The 25,718-nt window shown below is 36.9% G+C and overlaps 1 protein-coding gene across 1 annotated transcript in view; it reads right to left on the reverse strand.

The window, feature by feature from the left end:
* myocd (myocardin) overlaps positions 1 to 25,718 on the reverse strand; it is a 224,291-nt gene that overhangs the window by 65,913 nt on the left and 132,660 nt on the right. The window contains exon 6 of the mRNA XM_073866635.1: positions 19,679 to 19,834. Coding sequence (XP_073722736.1) covers positions 19,679 to 19,799 — 121 coding nt within the window. The 5' untranslated portion in view covers positions 19,800 to 19,834. The remainder of the gene's footprint in view (positions 1 to 19,678; positions 19,835 to 25,718) is intronic.

A 25,718-nucleotide genomic window follows, 5' to 3' on the forward strand; every position in this document is an offset into this window, starting at 1 on the left:
CATAGCCAGACTATATTGGGTCTGTAGCAGAGATGCTCACAAGTCCAAGTCAAGTCTCGTTGTAATACCCATGTCATACACGTTTGTGTCCTCAAACCATACACAAGAACACACAATAACAGCAGACCCTGACAGGATGAGGACAGAGTAAAGGTATACAGGACCTAAAACTTCCACATTCCCACTTTTTGAAAACACTATACAATGGTTAAACAAACGCTCATTTATATTTCATAAGGAAGACAGTTGGAGTTAACCTCCCGTAACATTAGCTCGTAGCTAAACCAAAAAGCAAGCTGACGCTAACATTAGATGGTCAATGCTGCACTAACGTTAATGTTTACTGACCTGTCAGGATGCTAGTGTTGTAGTCAAGACCACCTAAACCGAGACCAGGTCATGGCCAAGACCAAGACCGGCCGAGAATGAGTCAAGACCAAGACCAGTGCAAGTCACTGCATTAAAACACTTCTAATAAAATGTAGAATAATGTAAATGATTAGGCACTCCTTCGTGTGTGTGTGTGTGTGTGTGTGTGTGTGTGTGTGTGTGTGTGTGTGTGTGTGTGTGTGTGTCATCAGAGAAGTTGATAAAATAATCAAAGGCATTGCAGATAGGTGGGAATTTATCTTTGTCTATAAGCAAATAAAAGTGAACAAACACTAAAAAGCTGAAATCAACCTAACCATTTATTCTGCTTTTCCATGGCTTGCCATCCATAGTAATAAAATTAGAAAAAAATTGTCATTCGGAGAAACTTAAACAATCCGAACATCATATGCCAAACCTGAATAAACTGCATAAAATTAATGATAAAAAAATAAATTCATGATGTGCCATCAGTTGTGTTCTTGACCGGTCTTGAAATAAAATTCTGAGTCCTCTTTGTCTGAGACCGAGAGGAGACGGAGTAAAAAAGTGGTCAATTTCAAGACGAGACCAAGACCTTTAAAAAGTGGTCTTGAGACCGGTCTGGAGAACTACAACACTACAGGATGCGTTTTCAGATGCCTGATAAAATTAGATGTGGTTGAGCCAGAATCTTTTATCGTGAGGACGCATATTTTGCATTGAGCGCTTCTTTTGTTTGGGCCGTCATTTTGGAAGATTTTAAACCCAAAGCTAGGGCCGTAATGGATCACAGACTCACAGTTCAGATCACATTACGGTTTTGGAGGCACGGATCTGATCATTTTTCGGATCAGCAAGAAAAAGGGTGGGAAAAAATGTAATAAAGAAAATACAAACATTTATAAAAACAACAAAGTTGCACATTAAGTAAGGTCTAAAATTAGCATTAGGTACAGAAATCGAATTAAATGAATAATAACAACACTGACTGTATTGTACAAATTAAATATTATTTTTATACATTATACATTTTATACATAATACATTAATGACACAGACTTATTAGGTTAATTGAGGTTACTGTCTCTTTAAGAACAAATAGGCACAGACTGGTTTCTGCCTCTAATCTCTACATACACTTAAGACATAAAATATGTTTTTATTAGAAAAAGAATACTGTGAGATCATTTTGTGTGTACGTGCCATGTGAAGAACAGAATGATTTTATGATGGCTTACTTTTTGAAACGCGTCCCTCCGTATATTCACTACTGAGTGCCCTTAAATGCGCACGCACACAGAGACCGAGGGCGAATCCCAAACAGCATAAACAGTCGCTTCACATAAAAACGTTACGTTGTTTTTCATTGCTCTATTCAGTAAATGTATGTTAATGGACTACAGTATGACACACAGTAGCGCAACTCTCTCTAGAGTCTACACATGAGGAGTTCTGCTCTTTGAAGGGATGACTACGTCAAACTGGAGCTGGACCGGACACATTTAACCACATGTGCGTACAGAAATCTGCTCACTTTAGCGCCTTTGTGCCGTTAAGCTGTTTTAAATCACTTGAATGTTAACATTTGCAAGCCTTAGAAACACATGCAAAGATAAACTTTCCTCTATTTAAATTTGGGAAATCTTGGGAATCAAACCCATTACTTTGGCGTTGCTTACACTACTCTCTACCTGAACACTTTTCGTTAATTTTTATTGAAAAATTGCATTTTAATTTTTTCAAAGACCAAGCCTCATTCTGCAGAACTCGTAGAAACAATGTTGAACAATTCCAAAATTTGCTGTTATTAAAGAGGAACGCACAGCAGCTACTTCATTTCTCATCTGAGCTGGATAAGAGCTGTATATTGTGTTACTGTTTTCCTTTCAAAGGAAAGGATTTCTCCCTTGGTAAAATTCACAACCCAAATCTCTTGTATCCACAATACAACACCTGGAAAAAGAAACCATCCATTAATCTCTGCCGCCCAAAATCCGTGGTTTAAAGTCTTCCCACCGACACATGCAAGCGGGTGTTTTCGAGGCACTGCCCTGTGTTTCAGAATAGCCTCACGGGTTGTTTTCAGGTCATTGTGGCCGAGTGGTTTCTTAATTGAATTTCTTAAGTGCTCTGTTTAATATGCAGCCGTTAAATGTCTATAAATAGAGCACTGAATGCAATGACCTAATCTTTTCCGGTTTCACTGCTAAGGAGAGAGGATGTTAGAGCTAAAAGCTCTTATCATCTGCTGCCGTAAACGATGAAAGAATTAAGCCATTTGATAGTTTGGTGGATTTGCATGGATCTGTTCAATCTAAATGTTAGTTTTATAATGGTTGGATTAGATCATAGTGTAGATTGAAGTGATTAAACCAATCATTTGCCAAAGAAATGAAGCACAGAGACTGTCTTAAATGATTTATGTGTGTATATGGGTTTACTTTTCATGAAAGTCTGGTAGCAAATGGGTCTAATGTGTGGTCGCATTTTAAGACGTAACACACATCTCTGGTTTGATTTGCAATTAGGATTTACCTAGTTACATGAATAAACATTATTTAAAGCAACACTATGTAGTTTCCATGTAAAAATGACTTACAGCTCCCCCATGTGGTTGAAAAGCGCAACAGTGCCTGGTATCAGATACTCTTCTGCAGGCAGGGGGAGGGGCGGGGCTGTGTGCTCTACCCCCACCGCCACTTTCAGAGTGTGCTTGTAGCAGCTAGGAGGCTGCTCAGGTTGCAGCAACAGTACAATTTGTCCAGTTAAAAGTTTTTCTAACACTGAAATAATTTTAGAGACATTATTTAAAGGTAAAAAACTACATAGTATTGCTTTAAGGACTAGTTCACTTTAAATTCCACACATTTGAGGAGTTCAGATGCAAATGCTTCTGATGTGTTTTTTTGTACGGTAAATTATACTTTTTTTTAGGCTGTCATTGTTTAGATTCAGTGATATAGCTTTATTTTACATTAGAGCGAACAAGTAATACAATTTTCCCTGAACTTTTCCTTCAACTGTAATAGCAACTGTGCAATATTAGTGAGAAAACACAGGTATTTTTGACATCAACATTATTTAAAGGTGCATTGTGTAATTTTTAAATGGATAATCTGACAGAAATGCATTTAATATACATAACTGTATTATCAGTGGTGTATAAAGACCTTACGTAACGAACTGTATTGTTTTTACGTATCTACAGTGAGGAAAATAAGTATTTGAACACCCTGCTATTTTGCAAGTTCTCCCACTTAGAAATCATGGAGGGGTCTGAAATTGTCATCGTAGGTGCATGTCCACTGTGAGAGACAATCTAAAACAATCCAGAAATCACAATATATGATTTTATAAACTATTTATTTGTATGATACAGCTGAAATAAGTATTTGAACACCTCTCTATCAGCTAGAATTCTGACCCTCAAAGACCTGTTAGTCTGCCTTTAAAATTTCCACCTCTACTCCATTTATTATCTTAAATTAGATGCATCTGTTTGAGGTCGTTAGCTGCATAAAGACACCTGTCCACCCCATACAATCAGTAAGAATCCAACAACTAACATGGCCAAGACCAAAGAGCTGTCCAAAGACACTAGAGACAAAATTGTACACCTCCACAAAAGGTCCACTGTTTAAGCAATTATTAGAAAATGGAAGAAGCTAAACATGACTGTCAATCTCCCTCAGACTGGGGCCCCATGCAAGATCTCACCTCGTGGGGTCTCAATGATCCTAAGAAAAGTGAGAAACCCAGAACTACACGGGAGGAGCTGGTCAATGACCTGAAAAGAGCTGGGACCACCGTTTCCAAGGTTACTGTTGAAGGTTACCAAGACATCATGGTTTGAAATCATGCATGGCACGGAAGGTTCCCCTGCTTAAACCAGCACATGTCCAGGCCCGTCTTAAGTTTGCCAATGACCATTTGAATGATCCAGAGGAGTCTGTGTCTGTTCTTTCATTAAATATATTGTATGTTTATATATTTAAAGAACATTTTCTAAAAGGCATTAAACTTTTGTGAAAATCAAAAAATGCTGGCACTGACTGGCAACTTAAAAAAAAAAGTAGGGAAAGAGTTAACGGACAAACTGTCCCTACGTTTTCTCAGACGATGCGAGTTTGTCCTGTGCCAGAGCTACTGTAGCTTCTCATTGCGTTTCGAAATTGAGGATTTGTTGCAATTCACAATCTCACCACTAGATGCCTCTAAAAACCTATACTGTATATTTAACCACAACAAAGCAAATGGATAAATAAACAGCCATTTACATAATCTTAAATATTTTCTCACAGCCAGCTCTAAATTGCTTTATGTTTATGCCTTTAAATTGAAAAGTCATCAAACAGCTCTTTTCTGACCGATTCATTTCAGCAGCATAACCTCGCATATAAATCTTGTTTGGATCTTACATGAATGTAGAGGATTTACGAGAAAGCAATTTATAGGTGAGGGACTGTGATATCATTTTTCTGTGTAGCAACCGTGCCCCCGTTTTCATCCTATAAATGCAACACAATGTGATACTAATTACCAGACTCCCGAGAGGAACAAGAAACAACGGCGTTCACATTCTTCACTTGCCTTTCAATTTGTTATACTGTAGTATTTTTTTCTATTCATCTTTTATCTTCCAATCCTCCGTGCCATAAATATCTCTGTTTATGAATGTGATGGCTTGATAATAGTAGCTGAAATGTATTATCCATCAACTAATCCTCATTAGCGACTCCTTTCAAAGTTCAAATGAAGTGATGCATGCGAGCAGTTTCATGGATAAATTGGAAAGGCACAACAATAGCTGGAATAATGCATTACAGTTCATTCCACCTGTTGCTTAATGAAAGTGAACGCTGCGACTCCAAAATGTTTGTTGTTTTTTATTTAATGCTGATCATATCAGCACTGTGCCTTGGCTGTTCTTTCTGATACATTTTTCTGATTTTCTTGTTTTCTTAGCTGATAAATGATTTGGGACGGTTCGAAGTAAACAAATCTTGTCGGAGGACATTGAGATGTGAGCCATTTGTGCAGTTATTCGACTGAAGTTTCTTGTGTGAGACCATCTGGTAAAAATTGGTCAAAAATGGTCACTAGCCGTCACTGAGGCAGTGACTTCAGCTTTCCAAAAATACACCTTTGGACCTAAAAATTGATACAAGTACCTCAAAAGGTACATATTGGTAGCAAATGTTTTTAAAGGGTATTTTTAAAGGGTACTGCCCCAGTGACAGCTTTGGACAATTTTTGGACCATTTGCTTGGGTTCTGACAGTGTGGGGCCCATGACAAAATTAAAAGGGAGGGGCCTTGTCTCCAAAAACACATTCAGTGGGCCCAACATGTGCCCTTCTAATGCTGCGTTCAAACCAGCCATGGTAGAGGCGTCAAGCGCAAGTGATTGCAATGTTAAGTCAATGTAAAGACACGTTGACGCGCGTCTGGAGGTTGCGGCATGGTAGACGCGATTCCGCCTCATCCGCGCGAATTGAGCGTTGCCGCGGCAAACCAAGCAAGTTGAACAACTTTGGTGTAAAAACGTGCAGCGTTAACCAATCAGGAGCTTGCTCTAGTAATGACGTGATTACAAGAAAGAAGCCCCTCCCATGACACAAATTTCCGCATGAGTGTCTTGATGACTAGAATTTAACGCGCGAATGAAGCAAGTAAACTTAAAATGTTCAAGCAGCAAACTGGACACGGTAGATGCGATTCCGCTTCGGTTGCGCAAATGTAATGTTTCCGCGACAAACGCGCAAGTTAAACAATTTTAACTTTGGCGGAAAAACGCACCGCGTTAACCAATCAGGCAGTGACGTGATTACAAAAAGAAGCCATGATGCGAATTTCTGCATGGATGTCTCAATGACTAGAATTTTACGCGCGTATTACACGAGTAAACTCAAAATGTTCAAGCGGCAAACTAGACGCGGTAGACGTGAATTTGCCGCCTCAAACGCCGCTGGTGTGAACCCGCGGTAAGACTACGTTCAGACTGCAGTAGGGATGGGCACGAGTACTTGAACGTGGCACTGACGATCAATCACAAAAACAATGATGGTGTGGGGGTTAATTTTTATGTGCGCAAAGCCAACCTCCACCAGTATAGAGTAGGATTTGCCGATAGACTTCGTCTGATTGAGGGGTCATTTCCTTCTATCTTTCGAGACGACGAGCAGAGCACTTCGGTAAGCTGGAAATAACTTTAAAAAAGTAAAGTACACGGTGGTCATGGTTTAGCAGTGCCGTTTCTCAATCCGAAGGCTGCAGCCTGCGGATGTCGCATGTGGTCATCAAGCCTGGTTTAATTAAGTTAACTGAGCATTACAGTTGCAAGTCATGAGCACATTAAAACAACTTACGTTTAACTAAGAATAATAGTCAACTTTATAATTGTTAATATTCTGAAATAAGACAGCCTTGATGACGTATCCAGCTGCGACCTCCAGAGGCTCCAGCCTTCGGATTGACAAACGGCAGTAACACACCTGTGGAATACATCCATATGAAGACGTTGCTCTGCAGGTTCATCGTCTTCATTTTCATCTCGCTCCGTTTCCGACTCGAACATGTAAGGCTGGATGGACAAGTCTTCCGTTGTTGACATTTTGTGAATAACGAGTGAATAAAAAGTTTCTGTGCCGCTAGATAATCGTATCTCTGCTATAAAACTACAAAAATGGCCGAACGGGGTGGAGTTTAACCGAGTGTCACCTCTGTAACCTGGAGAGGGGGCAGGGTATGAAGTGTTTCACTTGCATTTAAAAAGACAGCACCAAAATGAGTTGCTCTCAGATGCACATCAGAAAAGGGGTAGAAAGGGGGCCTGTGGAGCTATAATAATGAGGAATTCAGACCCAAGCATTGCAGTTCCGCTTTATATAGACCTCAAATAGATGATTTATATATAAAAAGGACAGATCCCCAAACGATTCGGGTGAAGCCGTTCAACGACTCACTCTGTTTAAACCCCACCTTTCAGTAGCCTACCCTGCTCTGATTGGTCAACTGACAAGAGTCTTCGCACAGATCACAGATCACAGATCAGTGGCACAGACCAACAATAGTGCTAACATGATTTACTGAGAAGACATTATCGACATCAATACATATCATTCATCATTAATCCAAGCAATAAAAACGACAACAGAATCTAACATTTTATACTCATTTATGCATTTATGTAAGCTAACCGAGTCATAGCAAAACCGCAAGTGAGCATGTGTTAGCCACTTGCTAACGTGACTCTCTGACAGTATATTAAGAGTTTAAACAACGACATCATTCATCATTAATCCAAGCAATAAAAACGACGATAGAAACTAACAATTTTACACTCATTTAAGCATTTATGTAAACTAACGCGTCATAGCAAAACCGTAATGCAGCATAAGCCGCTTGCTAACGTGACTCTGACAGTATATAAAGTTTAAACAACGACATCATCATCATTAATCCAAGCAATATAAAAGACGATAGAAACTAACAGTTTAAAGCATTTATGTAAGCTAACCGGGTCATAGCAAAACCGTAAGTGCAGCATAAGCCGCTTGCTATCGTGACTCCGACAGTATATAGAGTTTAAACAACGATATCATTCATCATTAATCCAAGCAATCAAAACATTTTAAACTAATTTAAGTATGTAGCTATAATCATACTTACAGGTTGTGGTTAGGAGACGCATGTTGTTCCAAATAAAGTGGGTGCTGAACCATCTTTCATTGCCAAACGTCTAAATCCCTCAGTAAAAAAAAATTTAACAACTGATTCTTCACAGCCAGACCCGGTTAGTATATCCCTCCTTGAAAAAGTCTCCTGTGGGAGTGAAAACAACACAAACTGAAAACACAGCGTGATTTGATATTTACACACCAACTAGTTGTGGGCGGGTCATAGTTTTCATTTCTCCCACGGGTGAGGCTGTAGGCGGAGATTAGCATCTCGTGTGACGTGGAAGTGTTTGTGTGACGTGGAGAAAGTCAGGCAGGAGATCCAATCCATGTAACGACTCGTTTCAGCGATTCAGAGTTGACTCCCTACTTTAGAAGCCAATAACTTTATTAATCGTGCACTTTTTGGTTTTGCACATTGTTTACATTGATGGACAGCTACATAACACTCTGCAATAAAGGTCAGTTTCGATTTTGGATCTGTGTGGCTCTTTAAAAGCATGATATGTCTACTTTAATTAAAATATTTTCACAATGGTGCGTACTCCACACCCCTTTGATTGCCCCACCCCCAGTTAATCGAGTACTCGTTATTCAGACCAATGAATTAATTGAAATGAAAAGAAAAAAAAATGACACATGCAGATCCCTAGACTGCACTCAAAATCCAATTTTTGCTCATATGTGACCCATGTTTGTGTCTTTGCGTGACACTGTGAATAGCACAAACCATATCTTTTCAATACAGATTCAAATTGAGAATTAATGCTTGCAGTCTTAACGTAGTCTAATAATGACCTTAAAATCCTCTGACGGAATACTTTCACTGTAAAAAAATACTGCATGAAGTTAAAATAGTTTGAAAAATTTACTATTTTTTGAAATTGTTTAACTTATATTTTTATGCTACTTTAACTTAAAAAAATTGACAAATGCACTGTAAAAAATCCAGCAAGTTAAAACAACTTGGTTTTGCAAGTCAATTGAATTGTAATTTTTTTACCTTTGATAAATAAACATAACTTATAAAAACAAGTTGAAATAGTTTTAACTTATTTTTTTGGTTACTTTAACTTAGCATTTATCAAATCAACATAATTTGTCGATTTTTTTTACAAAGTAGGATTAAACATGCCATTTATTTCTATAATCTGGAATGTGAAGGTTATGGCATTTAGTGTATTCTGCATAGAAAAATGCCAAAGCTTTGTGTTTTTGTAACTCCTGAGATCAAGTCCTCTTTACAGGGAATTCCAAACAGATGAACATAATCTCTTACCCATCGTCACCACAAAATCAGCATGGAATCCACATGAAAGAGTCCTAGTGAAGCTTTCCACCCATTCCAGATTGTAAAAATAAGTATTTTATAGCAGGTGTTAGTTTGAGCACAAGAGCCAAAAAAACTTTTGTCAGAGCCTCCTTCTCCCCTTTATTTCAGGTCTGAGATAGCATCAAGTAAAATTCTGGTTTGCATGAAATGACTATAAAGCAAAGCAGGAAAAGTCTATTTCTGGTGCTAGGAGTCACTTTGCTATATTATCTGGGTTCATTAAATCAAGGTAAAGCTTTAAAATAAAGCCTTGAATACTGTTTAAATCTGCTGGAATTTTTATTTAATAATACTGCTGGCTTTCAGTATACACTTTAAAAAAAGGTACCAAAGCGGTCAATGGGGTAAAAAAGTACAACTTTGTACCTAAAAATGCATATTGATACAGTACCTAAGAGGTACAGACCTACATGGTACATATAAGGACCTTTTAAATGGTACCGTCCCAGTGACTGCTTTTGTACCCTTTTCTGACAGTAAGAAATTACAACCATATGAAAATAGAAAAGCTATTTTCATCCTATAAATTAAATATAATTAATCTTTTTAAAGCTACTGTACAGAGTGATTTTCCTTTTGTCTTCAGTTGTTTGATTAAATATGACACAAACATAAGCAGATTTTTCGAAGATCCCATCACTTTAAAAGCGTATTTAAAACCGTACAAGTATTTAAAAACTGCATGTTGTGTTCACTTGTGTTGACTAATATTTAAAATTTGTTTGATGATCTGAAACATTAAAGTGTGACAAATATGCAATAAGAAATTTGGAGGGGGCCAACACTTTTCCACACCATTGTATATAAATATTTATTTCTGAATGATGCGTATTTTAGTGATTATTATTGCGATTCTTTTTATTTATGTGTGATCTTCTCCTTTTCCACAAAACTATTTTGTGTTTCTGACTGGATGGACCAGCTGTCAATTTACTGCCTTGCCACTGACTACAACTAAATGTTTGGACACACCCACTCTCTTTAGTATTGTTTTCAACATTGTAGAATGATAGTTAGGGTCAATTACAAGGAATAGGAGTTGGCATTCCCTCAATCACTTTTATGAGGTCCATCCTGTGATGCTTTTAAACCGCATTCAATGAGTTCCCATGTATGCTAGACACTTGTTGGCTGCTTTTTCATAATCGGAAAACATCTGGACCAATTCACTTATAAAAAACAAATCGCCTTTAAAGTTGGCCAAGTCCTTAGCAACACACATTACTAATGAGATTTGTTTTAATATACACCTCACTTAAAGGATTATTAGGAACACCATACTAATACTGTGTTTGACCCCCTTTCGCATTCAGAACTGCCTTAAATCTACGTGGCATTGATTCAACAAGGTGCTGAAAGCATTCTATAGAAATGTTGGCCCATATTAATAAGACAGCATTTTGCAGTTGATGGAGATTTGTGGGATGCACATCCAGGGCACGAAGCTCTCATTCCACCACATCCCAAAGATGCTCTATTGGGTTGAGATCTGGTGAGTGTGGGGGCCATTTTAGTACAGTGAACTCATTGTCATGTTCAAGAAACCAAGTTGAAATTATTCGAACTTTGTGACATTGATGGCTACTTCCAGCAGGATAATGCACAGAGGATGGGTACATGATGGTCATAAAGGGATGGACATGGTCAGAAGCAATGCTCTGGTAGGCCATGGCATTTAAACGATGCCCAATTGGCACTAAGTGGCCTAAAGTGTGCCAAAAAACACCCCCCACACCATTACACCACCACCAGCAGCCTGCACAGTGTTAACAAGACATGATGGATCCATGTTCTCATTCTGTTTACGCCAAATTCTGATTCTAGCATCTGAATGTCTCAACAGAAATCGAGACTCATCAGACCAGGCAACATTTTTCCAGTCCTCAACTGTACAATTTTGGTGAGCTTGTGCAAATTGTAGCCTCTTTTTCCTATTTGTAGTGGAGATGAGTGGTACCCAGTGGGGTCTTCTGCTGTTGTAGCCCATCTGCGTCAAGGTTGTGCGTGTTGTGGCTTCACAAATGCTTTGCTGCATACCTCGGTTGTAACGAGTGGTTATTTCAGTCAAAATTGCTCTTCTTTCAGCTTAAATCAGTCGGCCCATTCTCCTCTGACCTCTAGCATAAACAAGGCATTTTCACCCACAGGACTGCCGCCATGCCACGCTCAAAATTGCTTAAATCTTCTTTCTTTCCCATTCTGACATTCAGTTTGGAGTTCAGGAGATTGTCTTGACCAGGATCACACCCCTAAATGCATTAAAGCAACTGCCATGTGATTGGTTGATTAGATAATTGCATTAATGAGAAATTGAACAGGTGTTCCTAATAATCCTTTAGATGAACAATCTCTTACCCATCGTCACCACAAAGTCAGCATGGAATCCACATGAAAGAGTCCTAGTGAAGCTTTCCACCCATTCCAGATTGTAAAAATAAGTATTTTATAGCAGGTGTTAGTTTGAGCACAAGAGCCAAAAAAACTTTTGTCAGAGCCTCCTTCTCCCCTTTATTTCAGGTCTGAGATAGCATCAAGTAAAATTCTGGTTTGCATGAAATGACTATAAAGCAAAGCAGGAAAAGTCTATTTCTGGTGCTAGGTGAGTGTATATTTACGGTAAGAACATTTACAAAATATCTTGTATATGAGTATGTATGTGTGTATCTTTACTAGAATGCAACCAGAAAATACAATACATTTCTATGTAGTATTAAAATATATAATATTAGTATTATAAAAGTATAAGCTGATGTGTCAAGTATTTACAGTAAACTCCTCTTCCACTTGAGCAATAGCATACAACCGCAGAATCTCTTAAACAAATGAAATTAAATCTCTAATTCTAATCAAATGACTTCAGTCACCTTAAAGGCTCAAGATGTGTTTACTGCAAAGAGCGGTCACACTAAATACTGACTGATGCCTGAAGATTTAGTTCTTGAATTTTTTTTTTGTGTACATATTTCCAGTATTTTCTGTTTGTATCTTAAAAAAGTGAAAAATAAATATGGATGGACATTAAAACTTTTCTAAAAAAACAAAGCTGGTGGTGGTGGCATTTTTTGCACAGATTTTGCACAGTACTGTATATACAGACACACATACACACATGCATAATATTTACATTTGTTTGGCACTGCTAAGCTAAGCTGAACAAACTACCCAATCAGAACCCAACATGTATTTCTGAAGGAGAGACTTCATAGAACAAGACAGACATCGTTTTTAGGACAGTGAAAACAGCACTATACAGATAAGTAAATTCTGTGAAAAATACTGCGTTTTTAGCACGTGAAACATAAACATGTTATATTGCGCACTGTAAACACAATCAAAGCTTCAAAAACACAGAAAGAATGGGAGCTTTAAACCACTAGGGCCGGTTGCACCAGCCAGACGTAAAAAGGTGGGTGTAAGCCCTACGTCAGGCTTAGCTACGTCAGAAACTTTTGTGTATCCATATAATTTCCTTTGCTTAAAAAAAGTTGAAACATATTTTTAACCAGGCCAGATAGTGTTACAGAGGTTTCGTGAGATAAAGAATGTTCATTTTAGACAGCCAGGAATTTAGTGATGATGTTGCTTAACAGTTCAGCTTATCCCTGTCAAAAGCAGTTTCTGCTTCACTTTGATCTTGACGTCATCCTGCTCATTTCTGAGATGACTGACAAATGAACACGATGACAACAACTTTGGAAAATCCTCACGTTGTCAGATGGTTTATTTTAATAGGCCGAAGCAGCGTAACCCTTCACTGACAAATTAACTAACAAACAATGGCTTGAGGTTTGTGGAATGAAAATCTGTTTTACTAAACAGTAGCACTTCAGTGGACAGAACACTTCAAGATGATCTGAAACACATGGAGTTTGTTGATAAAACTGCATTCTTCCACAGAGGATCTGGAATGACTACCGTATAATGCAAACCCCTACTGAATTAACATTTTTAAAAGGTAATGCATGCTAATCAAATGTGTCCCTGTCTGTGAAATACATGCTTAAGTTGTATTATCTACTGTAATTGTGAGATTAAAAGCATCAAAGTTTAATTGCAGTCATTGATTTCAATTTTTGACTTTGCCTTACTCAGTTAATATGGTCTTTATGTAGTCTATGATTTTATGTAGAAAACAGTAAATCACAGAAAAATTACTTTTCAGAAGGTGTTAAAGTAAGTGTAAAATCCGATATTAAATGTGTTCTGAGTCAATTTTTTTGATATATATTTGAAGGTACAAAACAACAAGCAAAACAGGCAAGCATGCACTTTTAAAGGCGACATTTCACGAAAATCTGACTTTTTTATGTTTAAGTGCTATAGTTGGGTCCCCAGTGATAGAAAACCTAAAAAATGTAAAAAGGACAATTGGAAACCATTCTCTGCAAGCATGTGAAAAAATAGGTATTTGTCTCCCCTTGTGATGTCAGAAGGGGATAATAACGCACATTAATCTGCTTTCTCTACACAAAATGGCAGTGCATTAAGCCATTAAACATTTCTTTTGGTAACAAATAAGGGTCCATGAATCATAATTAATGCTAAGTTAAGGCATGTACTGATCATAGAGTCTAAATTCCAAAATTTCCATTTAACCAACCCCCATTATGGTGATCAGTTTTGCATTTCATCAGCTAATTTGTATTTAAAAGGACACACCCAAAAACAGCACATTTTTACTCACACCTATAAAGTTTTTAACATCCTATTACAAATGATCTCTGGGGTATTTTGAGCTAAAACTTCACATATGTACTCTGGGGACACCAAAGACTTAAAAAAAAGTCTTGTGAAATGTCCCCTTTAAAAATAAAGATACTTCCCATTTCTGGCTAATTGGTTCCATAAAGAACCTTTAGCATCCAAAGAACCTTTCTGTTTGACAAAAAGGTTTTTGTAATGACAAATGTTCTTTCCATCATAAAGAATAATAAATAAATTGTTCTTTAAATGATTCTTCGAGGAACCAAAAAAAGTCCTTCTATGGCTTCGCTGTGAAGGCATTAAGGTACAATATTTAGCTTTGGTATTTTCTATTAATAAAGAAAAAATGCTGGCAGAATTTTCATTTGAGTGCTTCCAACATAATGCAACAAAGAAACTAAAGGGAAATATTACAATTATCAGATAATGTAGACTACAGCCATCTTTCATTTAGATTTGAGCTTTACACAACTTAATGTTGAGCATTTATAAAGTAATTAAAAAGAAAGGTAACACTTTATAATCAGGGTTCATGAATCATGATGAACTAATACCTAAATTAATTCTTACTTAAAGGTCCCATATTGTCAAATCTGATTTTTTTGCTTTTTTCATGATAACTGATGTCTAGGGGCTATGTTAGTATCATATAAGTTTCAAAACAGTCATTTTCACAGTAAAATTCACACAGCCTGCTTGAAGTAGCTGTGTTTTTTCACGAGCCGTTGTGACTTTTGTAAAAACGTGACGTCAGGAACACTCAGTCACGCCTTCAGTCACCACCCCTAGCACTGTCACCCACTGCTGCCCCACCCCCTTTTTGCCAAACAAACCACCAAGGAATATTGCACATGTCGAGAAAACGCTTTTTAATATGATTTATTAAAACTTATAAAAGGATGTATTATTTTTTACAAGGTCGTCTGTTGACTGCTGAATATAAAACCCCTTCAATAGGAGTCGAGAGTACCGGCACCTCTTTTGGGCCACTTAAAGCACTGTTGTCGCTCAAACATTAAATCAGGTCCCAAACTTTCTTTATAACTATTTTAACATCCAGCAAGTCCTTTATTTTCTAATTCCTGCATGTTTTAAAAACCGAAACCATAACACAGACACGCAAGTGCGCAACTTTGCCTATAGGTTAAGCATCTACCTCAGAAAACGTACAAACAAAGATCATTTTAGATGTTTAATGACCATTTAGAGCATTTGGATCGCTGGACGTGGGCTTAATGTAGCTACTTATTTTTTATATAAAAAAACTAAATTCTGATCAAAATCGACATGTACAGCCCATGTCTTTTGTCTGTAGGGATGGGACGATTACCGGTTTCACGATTAACCATGATAAAATGTCCTGACGGTTAGTATTACCGTTTAAAATGTAATTATCATTACAACCGTGTTTGATTACCGTGATTTTGAAAACTCCCGGTAAATCCTTTCCAGTCAGAATCAGCTTGACACAAGCGCGCGTGCAACATTGGTTTTTGCACGAGAAGGTGGTGTCCAATACGACCAGTTGATCGCAAATAGAAAAATGCCGGTAGATCGCACATAAATTAATAACTGTGTATGCTGCTCCACGCCTCCACAACCTTCGGAAAACAAAGCGCCAAATTGGCATTATGGTCTTAGAAACAAGTCTTTTTGAGTTGCTGCGCATTTCTTCTCAAGTGTGTTTTTATCAATCTTATCCCTGCCTGCTGCAGCGGAGTCGTCTAACTTCCGAAATTTGGATGCACATTCTTGTATGTGCGCGCGACCGACCGAACGAGAGAGAGAGAGATGCATCTGATAATGTTGTCATTTTCAAGTTTATTTCATCAAAACCGCATCTCCGCTATTCCGCTATAAGGAGTACTCGGCATGTACTCAATGATTTTTAACTCCTCAAAAAGAATGGAGTAATTGTGACAGCCCTAAATTCAACGTATAGAAATAGTCCTCCTAACACACATTTAAAGTGTTATTAAAAAATGTAACAGTGTTTTGTTAAAAAATGTTTTTTAGCAGGTAGTTCTTATCGGCTTTATCATTTTAAAAGTAGATTGCCGCACAAAAAAGGCTGGACACCCCTGATTTAATGTTTATGCTTAAAAAAGTGCATATAGCTGCTAATTGTATTTGTTGTTTGCTGATTTTCAAAAATAAAACTTCAGTGTGTGTATCAGTTCTTTTTGAACATTTCCATCTCAATTTAAGAAAACCATGATAATACTGATAACCGTGATAACTTTGGTCACTATAATCATGATATGAAATTTGCTAACCGTCCCATCCCTATTTGTCTGTAGCTCAAAATTTGAATGTGCACATTCAGACACATTTGGACAGCACAGGTCACACGTGTTTTATGCTTTGCCCACCCTGTTTTATACAGGCCCACCCACTTGAACATTTCTGGCTACGCCACTGTCGGCCATGTTGGTGTCTGTTTGTTTATTGAGTTAAACATGGTGAGGTTAAAATCTTAGTCTCTGTGTCTCTTGGTTTACTAATCTAACATTTAGCGTATTTTATCTTATGGGTAACTCTTTCAACTGTGTATTTTACTCATAAAACAACAAGCCTATCAGAAAGGCTCATGAATATTACTTACAGGCAAAACGTCCTTTTCTTAACAGAGCTCCGGAAAGAGAGATTGTTTTGTTTGCAAATATATATTAAGGACATCATAACAAAATAAAAACTTAAAATAAAACTTTAGAAAGCTTTGAACTATGAGACCTTTAAATATGAATATATGTTGAGTTAAGGAATGTACTAAACCTAAGCTAATGAAGAGTCAACATTAACTACAAAATGACTAATTAATAAATAAACTAACAATGAAAAAAAACATATGTTAATTATGACTCTTCAATAGTTTATGATTAGTACATGCCTTAACTTAGCATTAATTATGATTCATGGACCCTTATTATAGAGTGTTACCAAAAGAAATGTTTAATGGCTTAAATAGGGGGCATTCAAGCATATGGTCCCCTGCCTTCCCAACTGCTTTTACCAAGCTTCCACACATGACATCATGGAAAAGTCAGTTTGCTCTTAAAGTAAAGTGGGAAACTGTGTCTTTCTCTCACAATTGAGTCGTGAGTCCAGGGAACCATCATTCTAAAAATACAGATTCTATCTCAGCATTCCACAAATACTCCAAACCTTGTGATTCAAGTGCCATTTATGCTGGTTTGAGTCGACTATGAAGTGGAAAAGCAGAGCGTACTGATATTTCAGCATGGATTACTCATCAGCTGGTTCTAATAAAATGTTCAAACAATCTTGCTTTATCTGGCCAGGGGAGTTACTTGGCAAAGCTTTGCATTGCATGCTTACCTATTTACCTGGTATGTATATTGGCAAAAATAAATGCTTTTCTCAAAGAGGAATAATCACATTTTGAAATAAAGGAAAATTATTAAATCATTTGTTATGAAGTGTTCATAAACCAGTGGCTTTGGTTTGAAAGTATGAATTTATCAATGACCCCAATGTACTTTTGTACTTTGGACCAAAATCTCAAACTTTTACTAAACAAATACTCAGAGCGAAATTCGAATCTTAGACTTGGAATCAACTTTCACTTAAGCAGCGAAAAATGGTGTTGAGACTTGACTTTGACTCGCAAGCAATTGACTGGGACTCCAAGTTGGAGACATGTAATCAATACAATTATTTTCTCTAAAACTATTTTGTAAAAAAAACATAGAAAGTCTTTCGTGAACCTTTTTCCTGTAAGTACGTGGTAAATTCTTCTTGATTTTCACTTAAAAATGTCAACAGGTAGTTTAACAGGAACAGCACGCAGCAAGAACTTGACTTCTTGTTATATACTTGTTCAAACAAAGTGATGTTTCTTACTGAATGGTAACTTATAGAAAGAAAACCTGCCAATTTTTTTTTGGAGAGAGGATTTATTTAATATTTTAAAGGCAAGTAATCCTACTTTGACATTTGAAGTATGAAATTAATAAACTATTTTAATCTATTTTATCCATAGCCTGTGCGTAGCTCTGCGTAGCCTGACGTGCACCTCGCAAATTTTTTTAACAGCGCGTCAGTTCTACACAGACCGCATGCACTGTGATTGGTCCACCAGAACCCCTCCCGTCAGGTAAAAAACTGCGTCATTGTTTTTAGTGTCGCAAACGGAAATACCCAAGATGGGCCAAGTTGAGGTGTGATTAACTCAAACTGCAACAAAATTCACTATTTATTTACTTAAATGCTGGTCTTCTCAAATCATACACAACAAGTTGCTGTTTCTACTTTGTTTGTGGGTTAACTTGCCAAGCTGCTTCTTTATTGATGGTCGCGCTGCTACTGTGGTTACAAGCATGGATACTGCCTACCAGCGGTCTGCGCGCATGTTTGCACGTCGACGAGGACGACGATGCAAAAGTATAAATGAAAACCAACGCAGAGGATACGCCGTAGGACCTACGCACAACTATAATGAGCCCTTAAGGCTTGCGTTCGTCAATTTACTGGTAAACCCAAGCCGGCCAATACAAACCAGCACAGAGTCGGGTACATAACTAACAGAAATGTCATCTTGTTGTATTGCTGGGTGCCAGAATCGACAGAGAACAGGCTCCAATTTGAAATTTGATTTTTGAATCTCTTAGTACAAGCGCAAATAACACTGCTTGATTTCATCGCCATGATAACGTGGATCAAACGTATGATATTTAGCGAAATTAAATGTGTGTGGCATCAATAATTACAATCGTTTTTGTCATTTACTTTCTTCAATCTGATTTCAGTTCACCTCCTCACCATCTGTGTTGCCAATTCCCTTTCCTTGTCTCCCGAAAGTGCGTACGCATGGGTCAGAGTTTGCTTACAGGTGCGCACATTCTCCTCTCAAGTTTTTTTTTATAGATCACAACCTTTGCGTGGGAAGTGGCATACGCATGTTTTCAGCCCTGTTTTGTGCGTACACATGCTTTATAAATGAGGCCCCTGGACAGTGAGTGCACTTATATGGTTTAAAATTTACACATTTAAAAACGTAGCTAGCAAACGTTAATTAAAGTGGTCAGGGAAATATGCATGATTCCACCTAAACTTCATCCACAAAGAAACGTCAAAGTTCTAAAAAGGGTCTATTGGACTTTTTTTTGTAATTGCATTCTTGCGCTAATTTGCCGTGTTTAGTAAATCTGGCCCTAAAAAGCTGCAATCCGTAACTTTTGCCTGTCTATCAACATCTCTGTTTACAACCTAAAAAATTGCAGGTTACTTTACATACCTATATTTACGCTAGTTGACAAATAACTTATAAGTAAATAAATTCCTGCAAAAGCTGATTTGGCAACTCAACTTATAAATCGATATAAATCCTGAATCATAGTAAGGTTCACTAATTGTTTAATGCGCTTGCTCAATAACATTTTTTTTCTTAAGAATTGCAACTTTAAATTAAATAAGATGAAAGTGAAGATGAAGATGCTTTTAGATCAAATGATGTAAGTATATCATAATTAACAAGTAAATATTTCTAAGAATGTAAATTTTAATTTATAATGAAACATAATAATGCATAAACATACTTCATTTTTCAGATTTGCACCATGCAGCGTTTCATAGTGTGATGATACACTCACCGCTCCTATGCTCTTTGTGTGGGGATCTTTGGAGGTCCGGTTTCCTCATATAGCTGGAGTCATAGTCTGTACTTGTACAGTTCTGACCTGGACTGTTTTCAGTGCTCTTCACTGCATTCATGTCCACACTTCCCTTGCGTTCAGATCGCCCGCAGTCTGTGCCCGGGCCAAAACACACACACACACCAAAACCCAAGTCATATTCAACATGTGAGCCCAGCCACAGATCATTTCACATTCATGTCAAGATAACAGACCAATAAACCAACCCATTCCAGTCCATTTCATCAGACTAACGTTAAAATTTACTGGTGTGACGTTTGTTCGTGTTTTAAGCAGCTGCAACCTTGAATTGAAGCCATAGAATTTGTTTCTAAACAGAGAGGACCTTTCCTTGTTGATTTTCCTTGAAATCTGTTTTGAAAAGATATTTAGCAGTGAACGGAGACAGGCGACCATTTATTTACGTAGTTCACAATGAGCATGCCTTACACGAATTCTTGTGAAAAACAAGGCCTCCATTCTCCACAAGCCAAGTCGTCTCTATACAGAAACAAACCGCATAGGGCACTCCAAACATACATCTCTGTTTTCTTTAATAAGATGTGTTTTGAAAAGCACTTACATGTCTGAAGGACATTCATTCTCTCAAAATGTCACGGCTTGTAAAAATACTTGTGTAGTCAAAGCCTGGTTGCCAATTTATAGCCCATTGAAGAGGCCAAACAGCTAAAGCAAAGAGTCACTGGAACAATGAAGTTTATCCATCACTTACATGCAACCTACTGTATGGTAAATAAACAAACGTTCTGAAACATTTTACTGTAATGATTTTTTAAATATTACTCTACAGGTGTATGTTTTAATTGTATACAATTAATTTTGTATACATATTAAATTCTTTCATTAGAAAAGTTACATTTTATTTAAATTTATTTTTGGTATGGATGTCTTAGCAGGTAATAAGGAAAGTAACAACTAATTATAACAGATTAATTCTAAAAAAAAAAAAAAATCAAAAAGCATCTTAGGGTGAGACCTCAAGAAGATGCCTGATAAAGTACAAAGAGTACAATTTTACAAATCTATGCAAAGGATGGCTACTATGAAGATGCAAGAATACAACAGTTTTATTATTCCAATCATTTTTTATTTGTGTTATTCTAGACGCACTAAAAATGCTGGATTATTTTCAACCCAGCATTAGGTCAAAAAGGGACAAGTCCAGCCATGGGTTGATGCCCAAGAACAACCCAAGAAAATTTAAACTACAACCCACTGGGTTAGGTTGGTCCCTTTTGACCCAACACTAGTAATTTTTTTTTAGGGTTGTTTTGATGACTTTACATTATATTATATATTATATAATATTATATATTATAAAACGGTTAGCTCCAATCCTTGATTCTGATTGGTCAATAGGTGTGCTTTATTCACAATAAAACACTGCTATGACCGCTTCACCCAACTGTTCTATTTAATATCACTGCGCCCTTAGCAACACCCTTAGCAACACATAAACATATAATGAGACAAAGTTTGAGAACAGTTTGTTGTTTTTATTTGAGCTTTCATGTTATTGTTCGCAGTCAGGGACTATTTTTTCTAGCAGAAAGAATGCTTTTATTGATTTAACTTCATGAAAGTTGCACTAATATTTTTTTTTTACTTTAACATTGTGTAGTAACCGTTTTATAAAAGCAATAAGGTACTCGAGGCAAGTGCTGTATCGTGAATAAGTAACGGCTGAAGGGGTTGCAGGCACTCCGCTTCGCGTCGTGCCTAACAACGCCCTTCAGCCGTTACTTATTCACGATACAGCACAGCCTCTCGTACCTTATTGCTTACTTATATTATATATTATCATATTATCATATTATATATTATACTACTATATCAGTGGTTCTCAACCAGTGGGGCCCGCCCCCCTGGGGGGGCGCCGACACTATTGCGGGGGGGCGCGAGTGACTACAGGATGGGAGACAAAAAATAAAATCTGAAAAAAAAAATCATTTTTTATCACTAAACTACTGTCATCAAAAGTTATCATTTTGTATATACATAACTCCTGAAAAAAAATTAAAATGTGTTTGGACTGGTGAGCGCGGAAATACAGTTGATAAGCGGTTTTATTAAACGAGTCATTGAGTCGTTCATTCAAGCGATTCGTTCAAACGGCCGATTCATCAAGAATAAGACAAATGTTTGTGAATGGGTCATTGGATCTTTGACTCAACCGTTTCGTTCAAATCACTGAATCATTCAAACCACGATTGAGTGTTGCTGTGAGACGCGCTATGCTGTGATTTTTTGTTTGGATTAATCAGATCTATTTTCGCTGCTAAAATAGACCAAAACAGTCAATATTTCGTCTAAAATGTAAGTGATTTGAACTGTAAAACCCAAGTGTAGGCCTACTTCTTATGAAGTTACTTACTATGTTTGCTGTCTTGTAACCATATCGAAATATGACTGAAAAGACAAGATCAGGGCTGTTTTCTTGGTTTAACATCTAGATGCAATTGTTGTACACCATCTTAACAAAATTCAAGACTATTAAGTTTATTAATGACCAACTTCTAAAAAGAAAATGTCTTTGTAAAGAATACGCACGCACGCAGCCACGCTCACACAAACATGTTTAAATACATTTATATTGTTAATTAATAACAATAAATTGTTGTTGTAACAGCAATATGTCCAAGTTTTTCACTGTAAAAATGTCATGATTTGACAATGCAAAGAGAGTACCGCCACCTTTTCCCCCCATTTCAAGCACTGATTATAACACAAACATAACTTTTTTTGTCTGTCTGTCTGTGTGAGGGGGGCCCGACAGCAATGAACCTGCTTTGGGGGGGCCCAGCTTGTAAAAGGTTGAGAACCCCTGTACTATATTATGTCACTGTTATATTAGTTATTTTATATTATATTACTATATTATACTACTATATTATGTCACATTACATTATAAAGCAGAGGACTACCACAATGCCTAAAACAATCTGAAGGGCTACTTTTTAATATAGTTTACTAAACACATTTTTTACTTTCTGATTGTATTTAACATGTTGATGTGTTTTATAATTGTTTAAAATGTTAACATGCATAAAAGAAGCCAAGCTATTTATTTTGATAGTCCACTTTAGACATTCTACTAAATATAAATAACAGCAACTACATGACAACTAACTTTCATTCATTTGCAACCATACGTCAACTAACTGTCATAAGAGTATTAGTAGGGTTAGGGAAGAGGATAGGGTTAGTGGGATGAGTTGACATGCACCTGCAAAAATACTTCTAGACAATTGAACGATTGGTAGTTGATAAGTAGTTGCAAAGTGTTACCAAAGTATGTAATAAATGACTATTAAAATTAAGGCTATTAATAGAATGTGCCTTGGCGGGCAACTCACAGTCTCAGTGCGGGCAACCAGGTGCCCGTGGGCACCCTGTTGGAGACCACTGTTATAAAGTATGAGTAAGTTACTTTTAAATTCTGGGTTACAGTATTTTCAACCCAGCATTTGGTCAAAAAGGGATGAGCTCAGCCCCTTGGGTTGTAATTTTACCTACACTGTAAAACAATGCCGCATGAAGTTAAAACAACTTGGTCAATTCAACCTACTATTTTTTTTAAGGATGTTTTCAGACCATGTAGATCAGTGGTCTCCAACATGGTGCCCGTGGGCACAGATTCTGTGAGGTGCTCACCAAAGCACATTGTATTAATAGTCTCAATTGTAATGTCTCTTTATTACATTTTTATATTTGCTTGGCTTATTTTAGGCATGTTAACATTTTAAACAATGATAAAACAAGTAAAATAAAACCAACAAGTAAAATAAAGTTTTGAGTAGACAATATCAAAAATTTGCTCTCCAGACTGTCTTATCCATTGTGGTAGCATTTGCTCACAAAAAGGTTGGTGACCCCTGATGTAGATCCAGGGCTCAACATAAAGGACTATCCGGTTCGGGCCCGTAAAAAGTACTGTCACTTGCCCGATCGGGCCAGTGCTCCATCCTTAGTCACTAAAATATATTTTCATCAATGTATATTATTTAACATCTTTGAAGCAGACATTTACTTTGGTAAGTTGGGGGCCTTTTTTCGTTGGAACATGTCTGTTGTATATGTATAAAATTATATTTGACTTTTAAAATGTGTGACACTGACGTTTTTTTATTGGGGCATGTGAAAATTTTGGCAGGGCAAGTAAAACCTAAACCACTGGCCCAACCGGGCCAGTATAAATCATTACATAATGAACCAAACCAAGGGAGAAAACGCACTAGGTTACAAAAACAAAAGTGATGACATAACTTATAAAAACTTGTTGTATCAAGCTGAAATCGTTTAACTTAATTTTTTACGTAAAAGTAACATAAAATGGATGTTGATTTGCCATAGTTTTTGATTTGCCAGTGTACTACATGGTGAGTTGTTTCAAACCAAAATGCAGGGTTGTTTTAAGTCATTGTGGGTCAAATAAACATTTTTTGGCTTAATTTAACCTAGTTGCTGGGTTTATGCTTTTTGAACCAATGCTGGATAAAAAAAAAATAACCCTGCATTTTTATAGTTTCTTTGTTATAAATACAACCCGTTTGTTAAACTAACAAGTTTACCATTTTTATTTATAATAGTATTAGCATTTCAGAACTGCTTTAAATGGGATTTAGCTTGCTTGGTAATGAACTGAAAAAAAAACACTTTAGCCAAAATACAGTTTACATGCGAACTCAACTAACCCGACTTCTCTAACTTGCAGGAAACAAATGAGTGCCGGCTGTTTGTCAGTCCATGCCTCAACAAATCACGCTGATGTGGTGTTGACATGGACACCAAATCAAAACTAATAATATATTGACAGATGCATGAGTATTCTGGACCATAAACCCATTACCCTATATAAATACAACACCTCACATCCAATCAAACAGACTCTACGAGACAATACGGCTGAAGAAAAGATCAGTTCTTCAGAACTAAACTGATGGGCAGGGGCGTCACTAGGCCCTTTTTAGGGGGGCTTCCAAACAATCCCAAACGAGGCATAAGGGTCTTATCTAGCGAAACGATTGTCATTTTTGACAATAAAAATAACAAACATACACTTTTAAACCACAACTTCTCGTCTAGATCCGGTCGTGATGCACTAGCGTGACCCCACGCAATACGTCAAGAGGTCACAGAGGACGAACGCAAAACTTCGCCCCAGTGTTTACAAGTGTTGAGAAAGAGGACCGTTCCGACGTTGTTGTATGTCAACTGATACTAATTAATGTCTTTGTGTCAGTTTATTGTTTACAATGATGTGCAAATGTGCGTTTTATATATGTAACACGTGACCTCACTACGTCACCACGCATTTACGTTAGGTTGCGCTAGACCGGACCTAGACGAAAAGTTATTTTTTATTTTTCTTGTCAAAAATCACAATCGTTTCGCTAGATAAGACCCTTATGCCTCGTTTGGGATCATTTATAGTCCTTTGAAACTCCGTTGAAAAAAACTGTTACATGTTGGGTTAAGTATTAAATGTTGGGCTCTATTAAAGTCTATTAAAATGAGAAAAATCCTGCAATGTTTTCCTCAAAAAACAATTTCTTCTGGACTGAACAAAGAAAGAAAGACATCAACATTTTGGATGAGATGGTGGTGAGTAAATTATCTGGATTTTTATTTTAAGAAAATTGAATATTCCTTTAAAGATATCAATGATTTACATTATATAAAATGATTTTATGTAGAAACAGTAAACCCTCAGAAAACGGTAAAATCCATGCTTAACTCTCACACAAATTAAATAGTAAAAAAATAATCATTTTTTGGGGCGGTACTGTTTCTACATAAAATCATAGGGTGTAATATATTTTGGGACCACTGTAAGAATTATGTACAAACAATATTCTGTTACAGTTAAAACTGACAGCCATATTTATACCTTGCGGAAATTTATAATTAAAATGCAGTTTGATGTGCCTTGTTTCCTTTCTTTTTGTCATTTTTAATCACCTCCTACTTTCTTTCG

The sequence above is a fragment of the Misgurnus anguillicaudatus genome, chromosome 4 (genome assembly GCF_027580225.2).
Source record: "Misgurnus anguillicaudatus chromosome 4, ASM2758022v2, whole genome shotgun sequence".
NCBI lineage: Eukaryota > Metazoa > Chordata > Actinopteri > Cypriniformes > Cobitidae > Misgurnus > Misgurnus anguillicaudatus.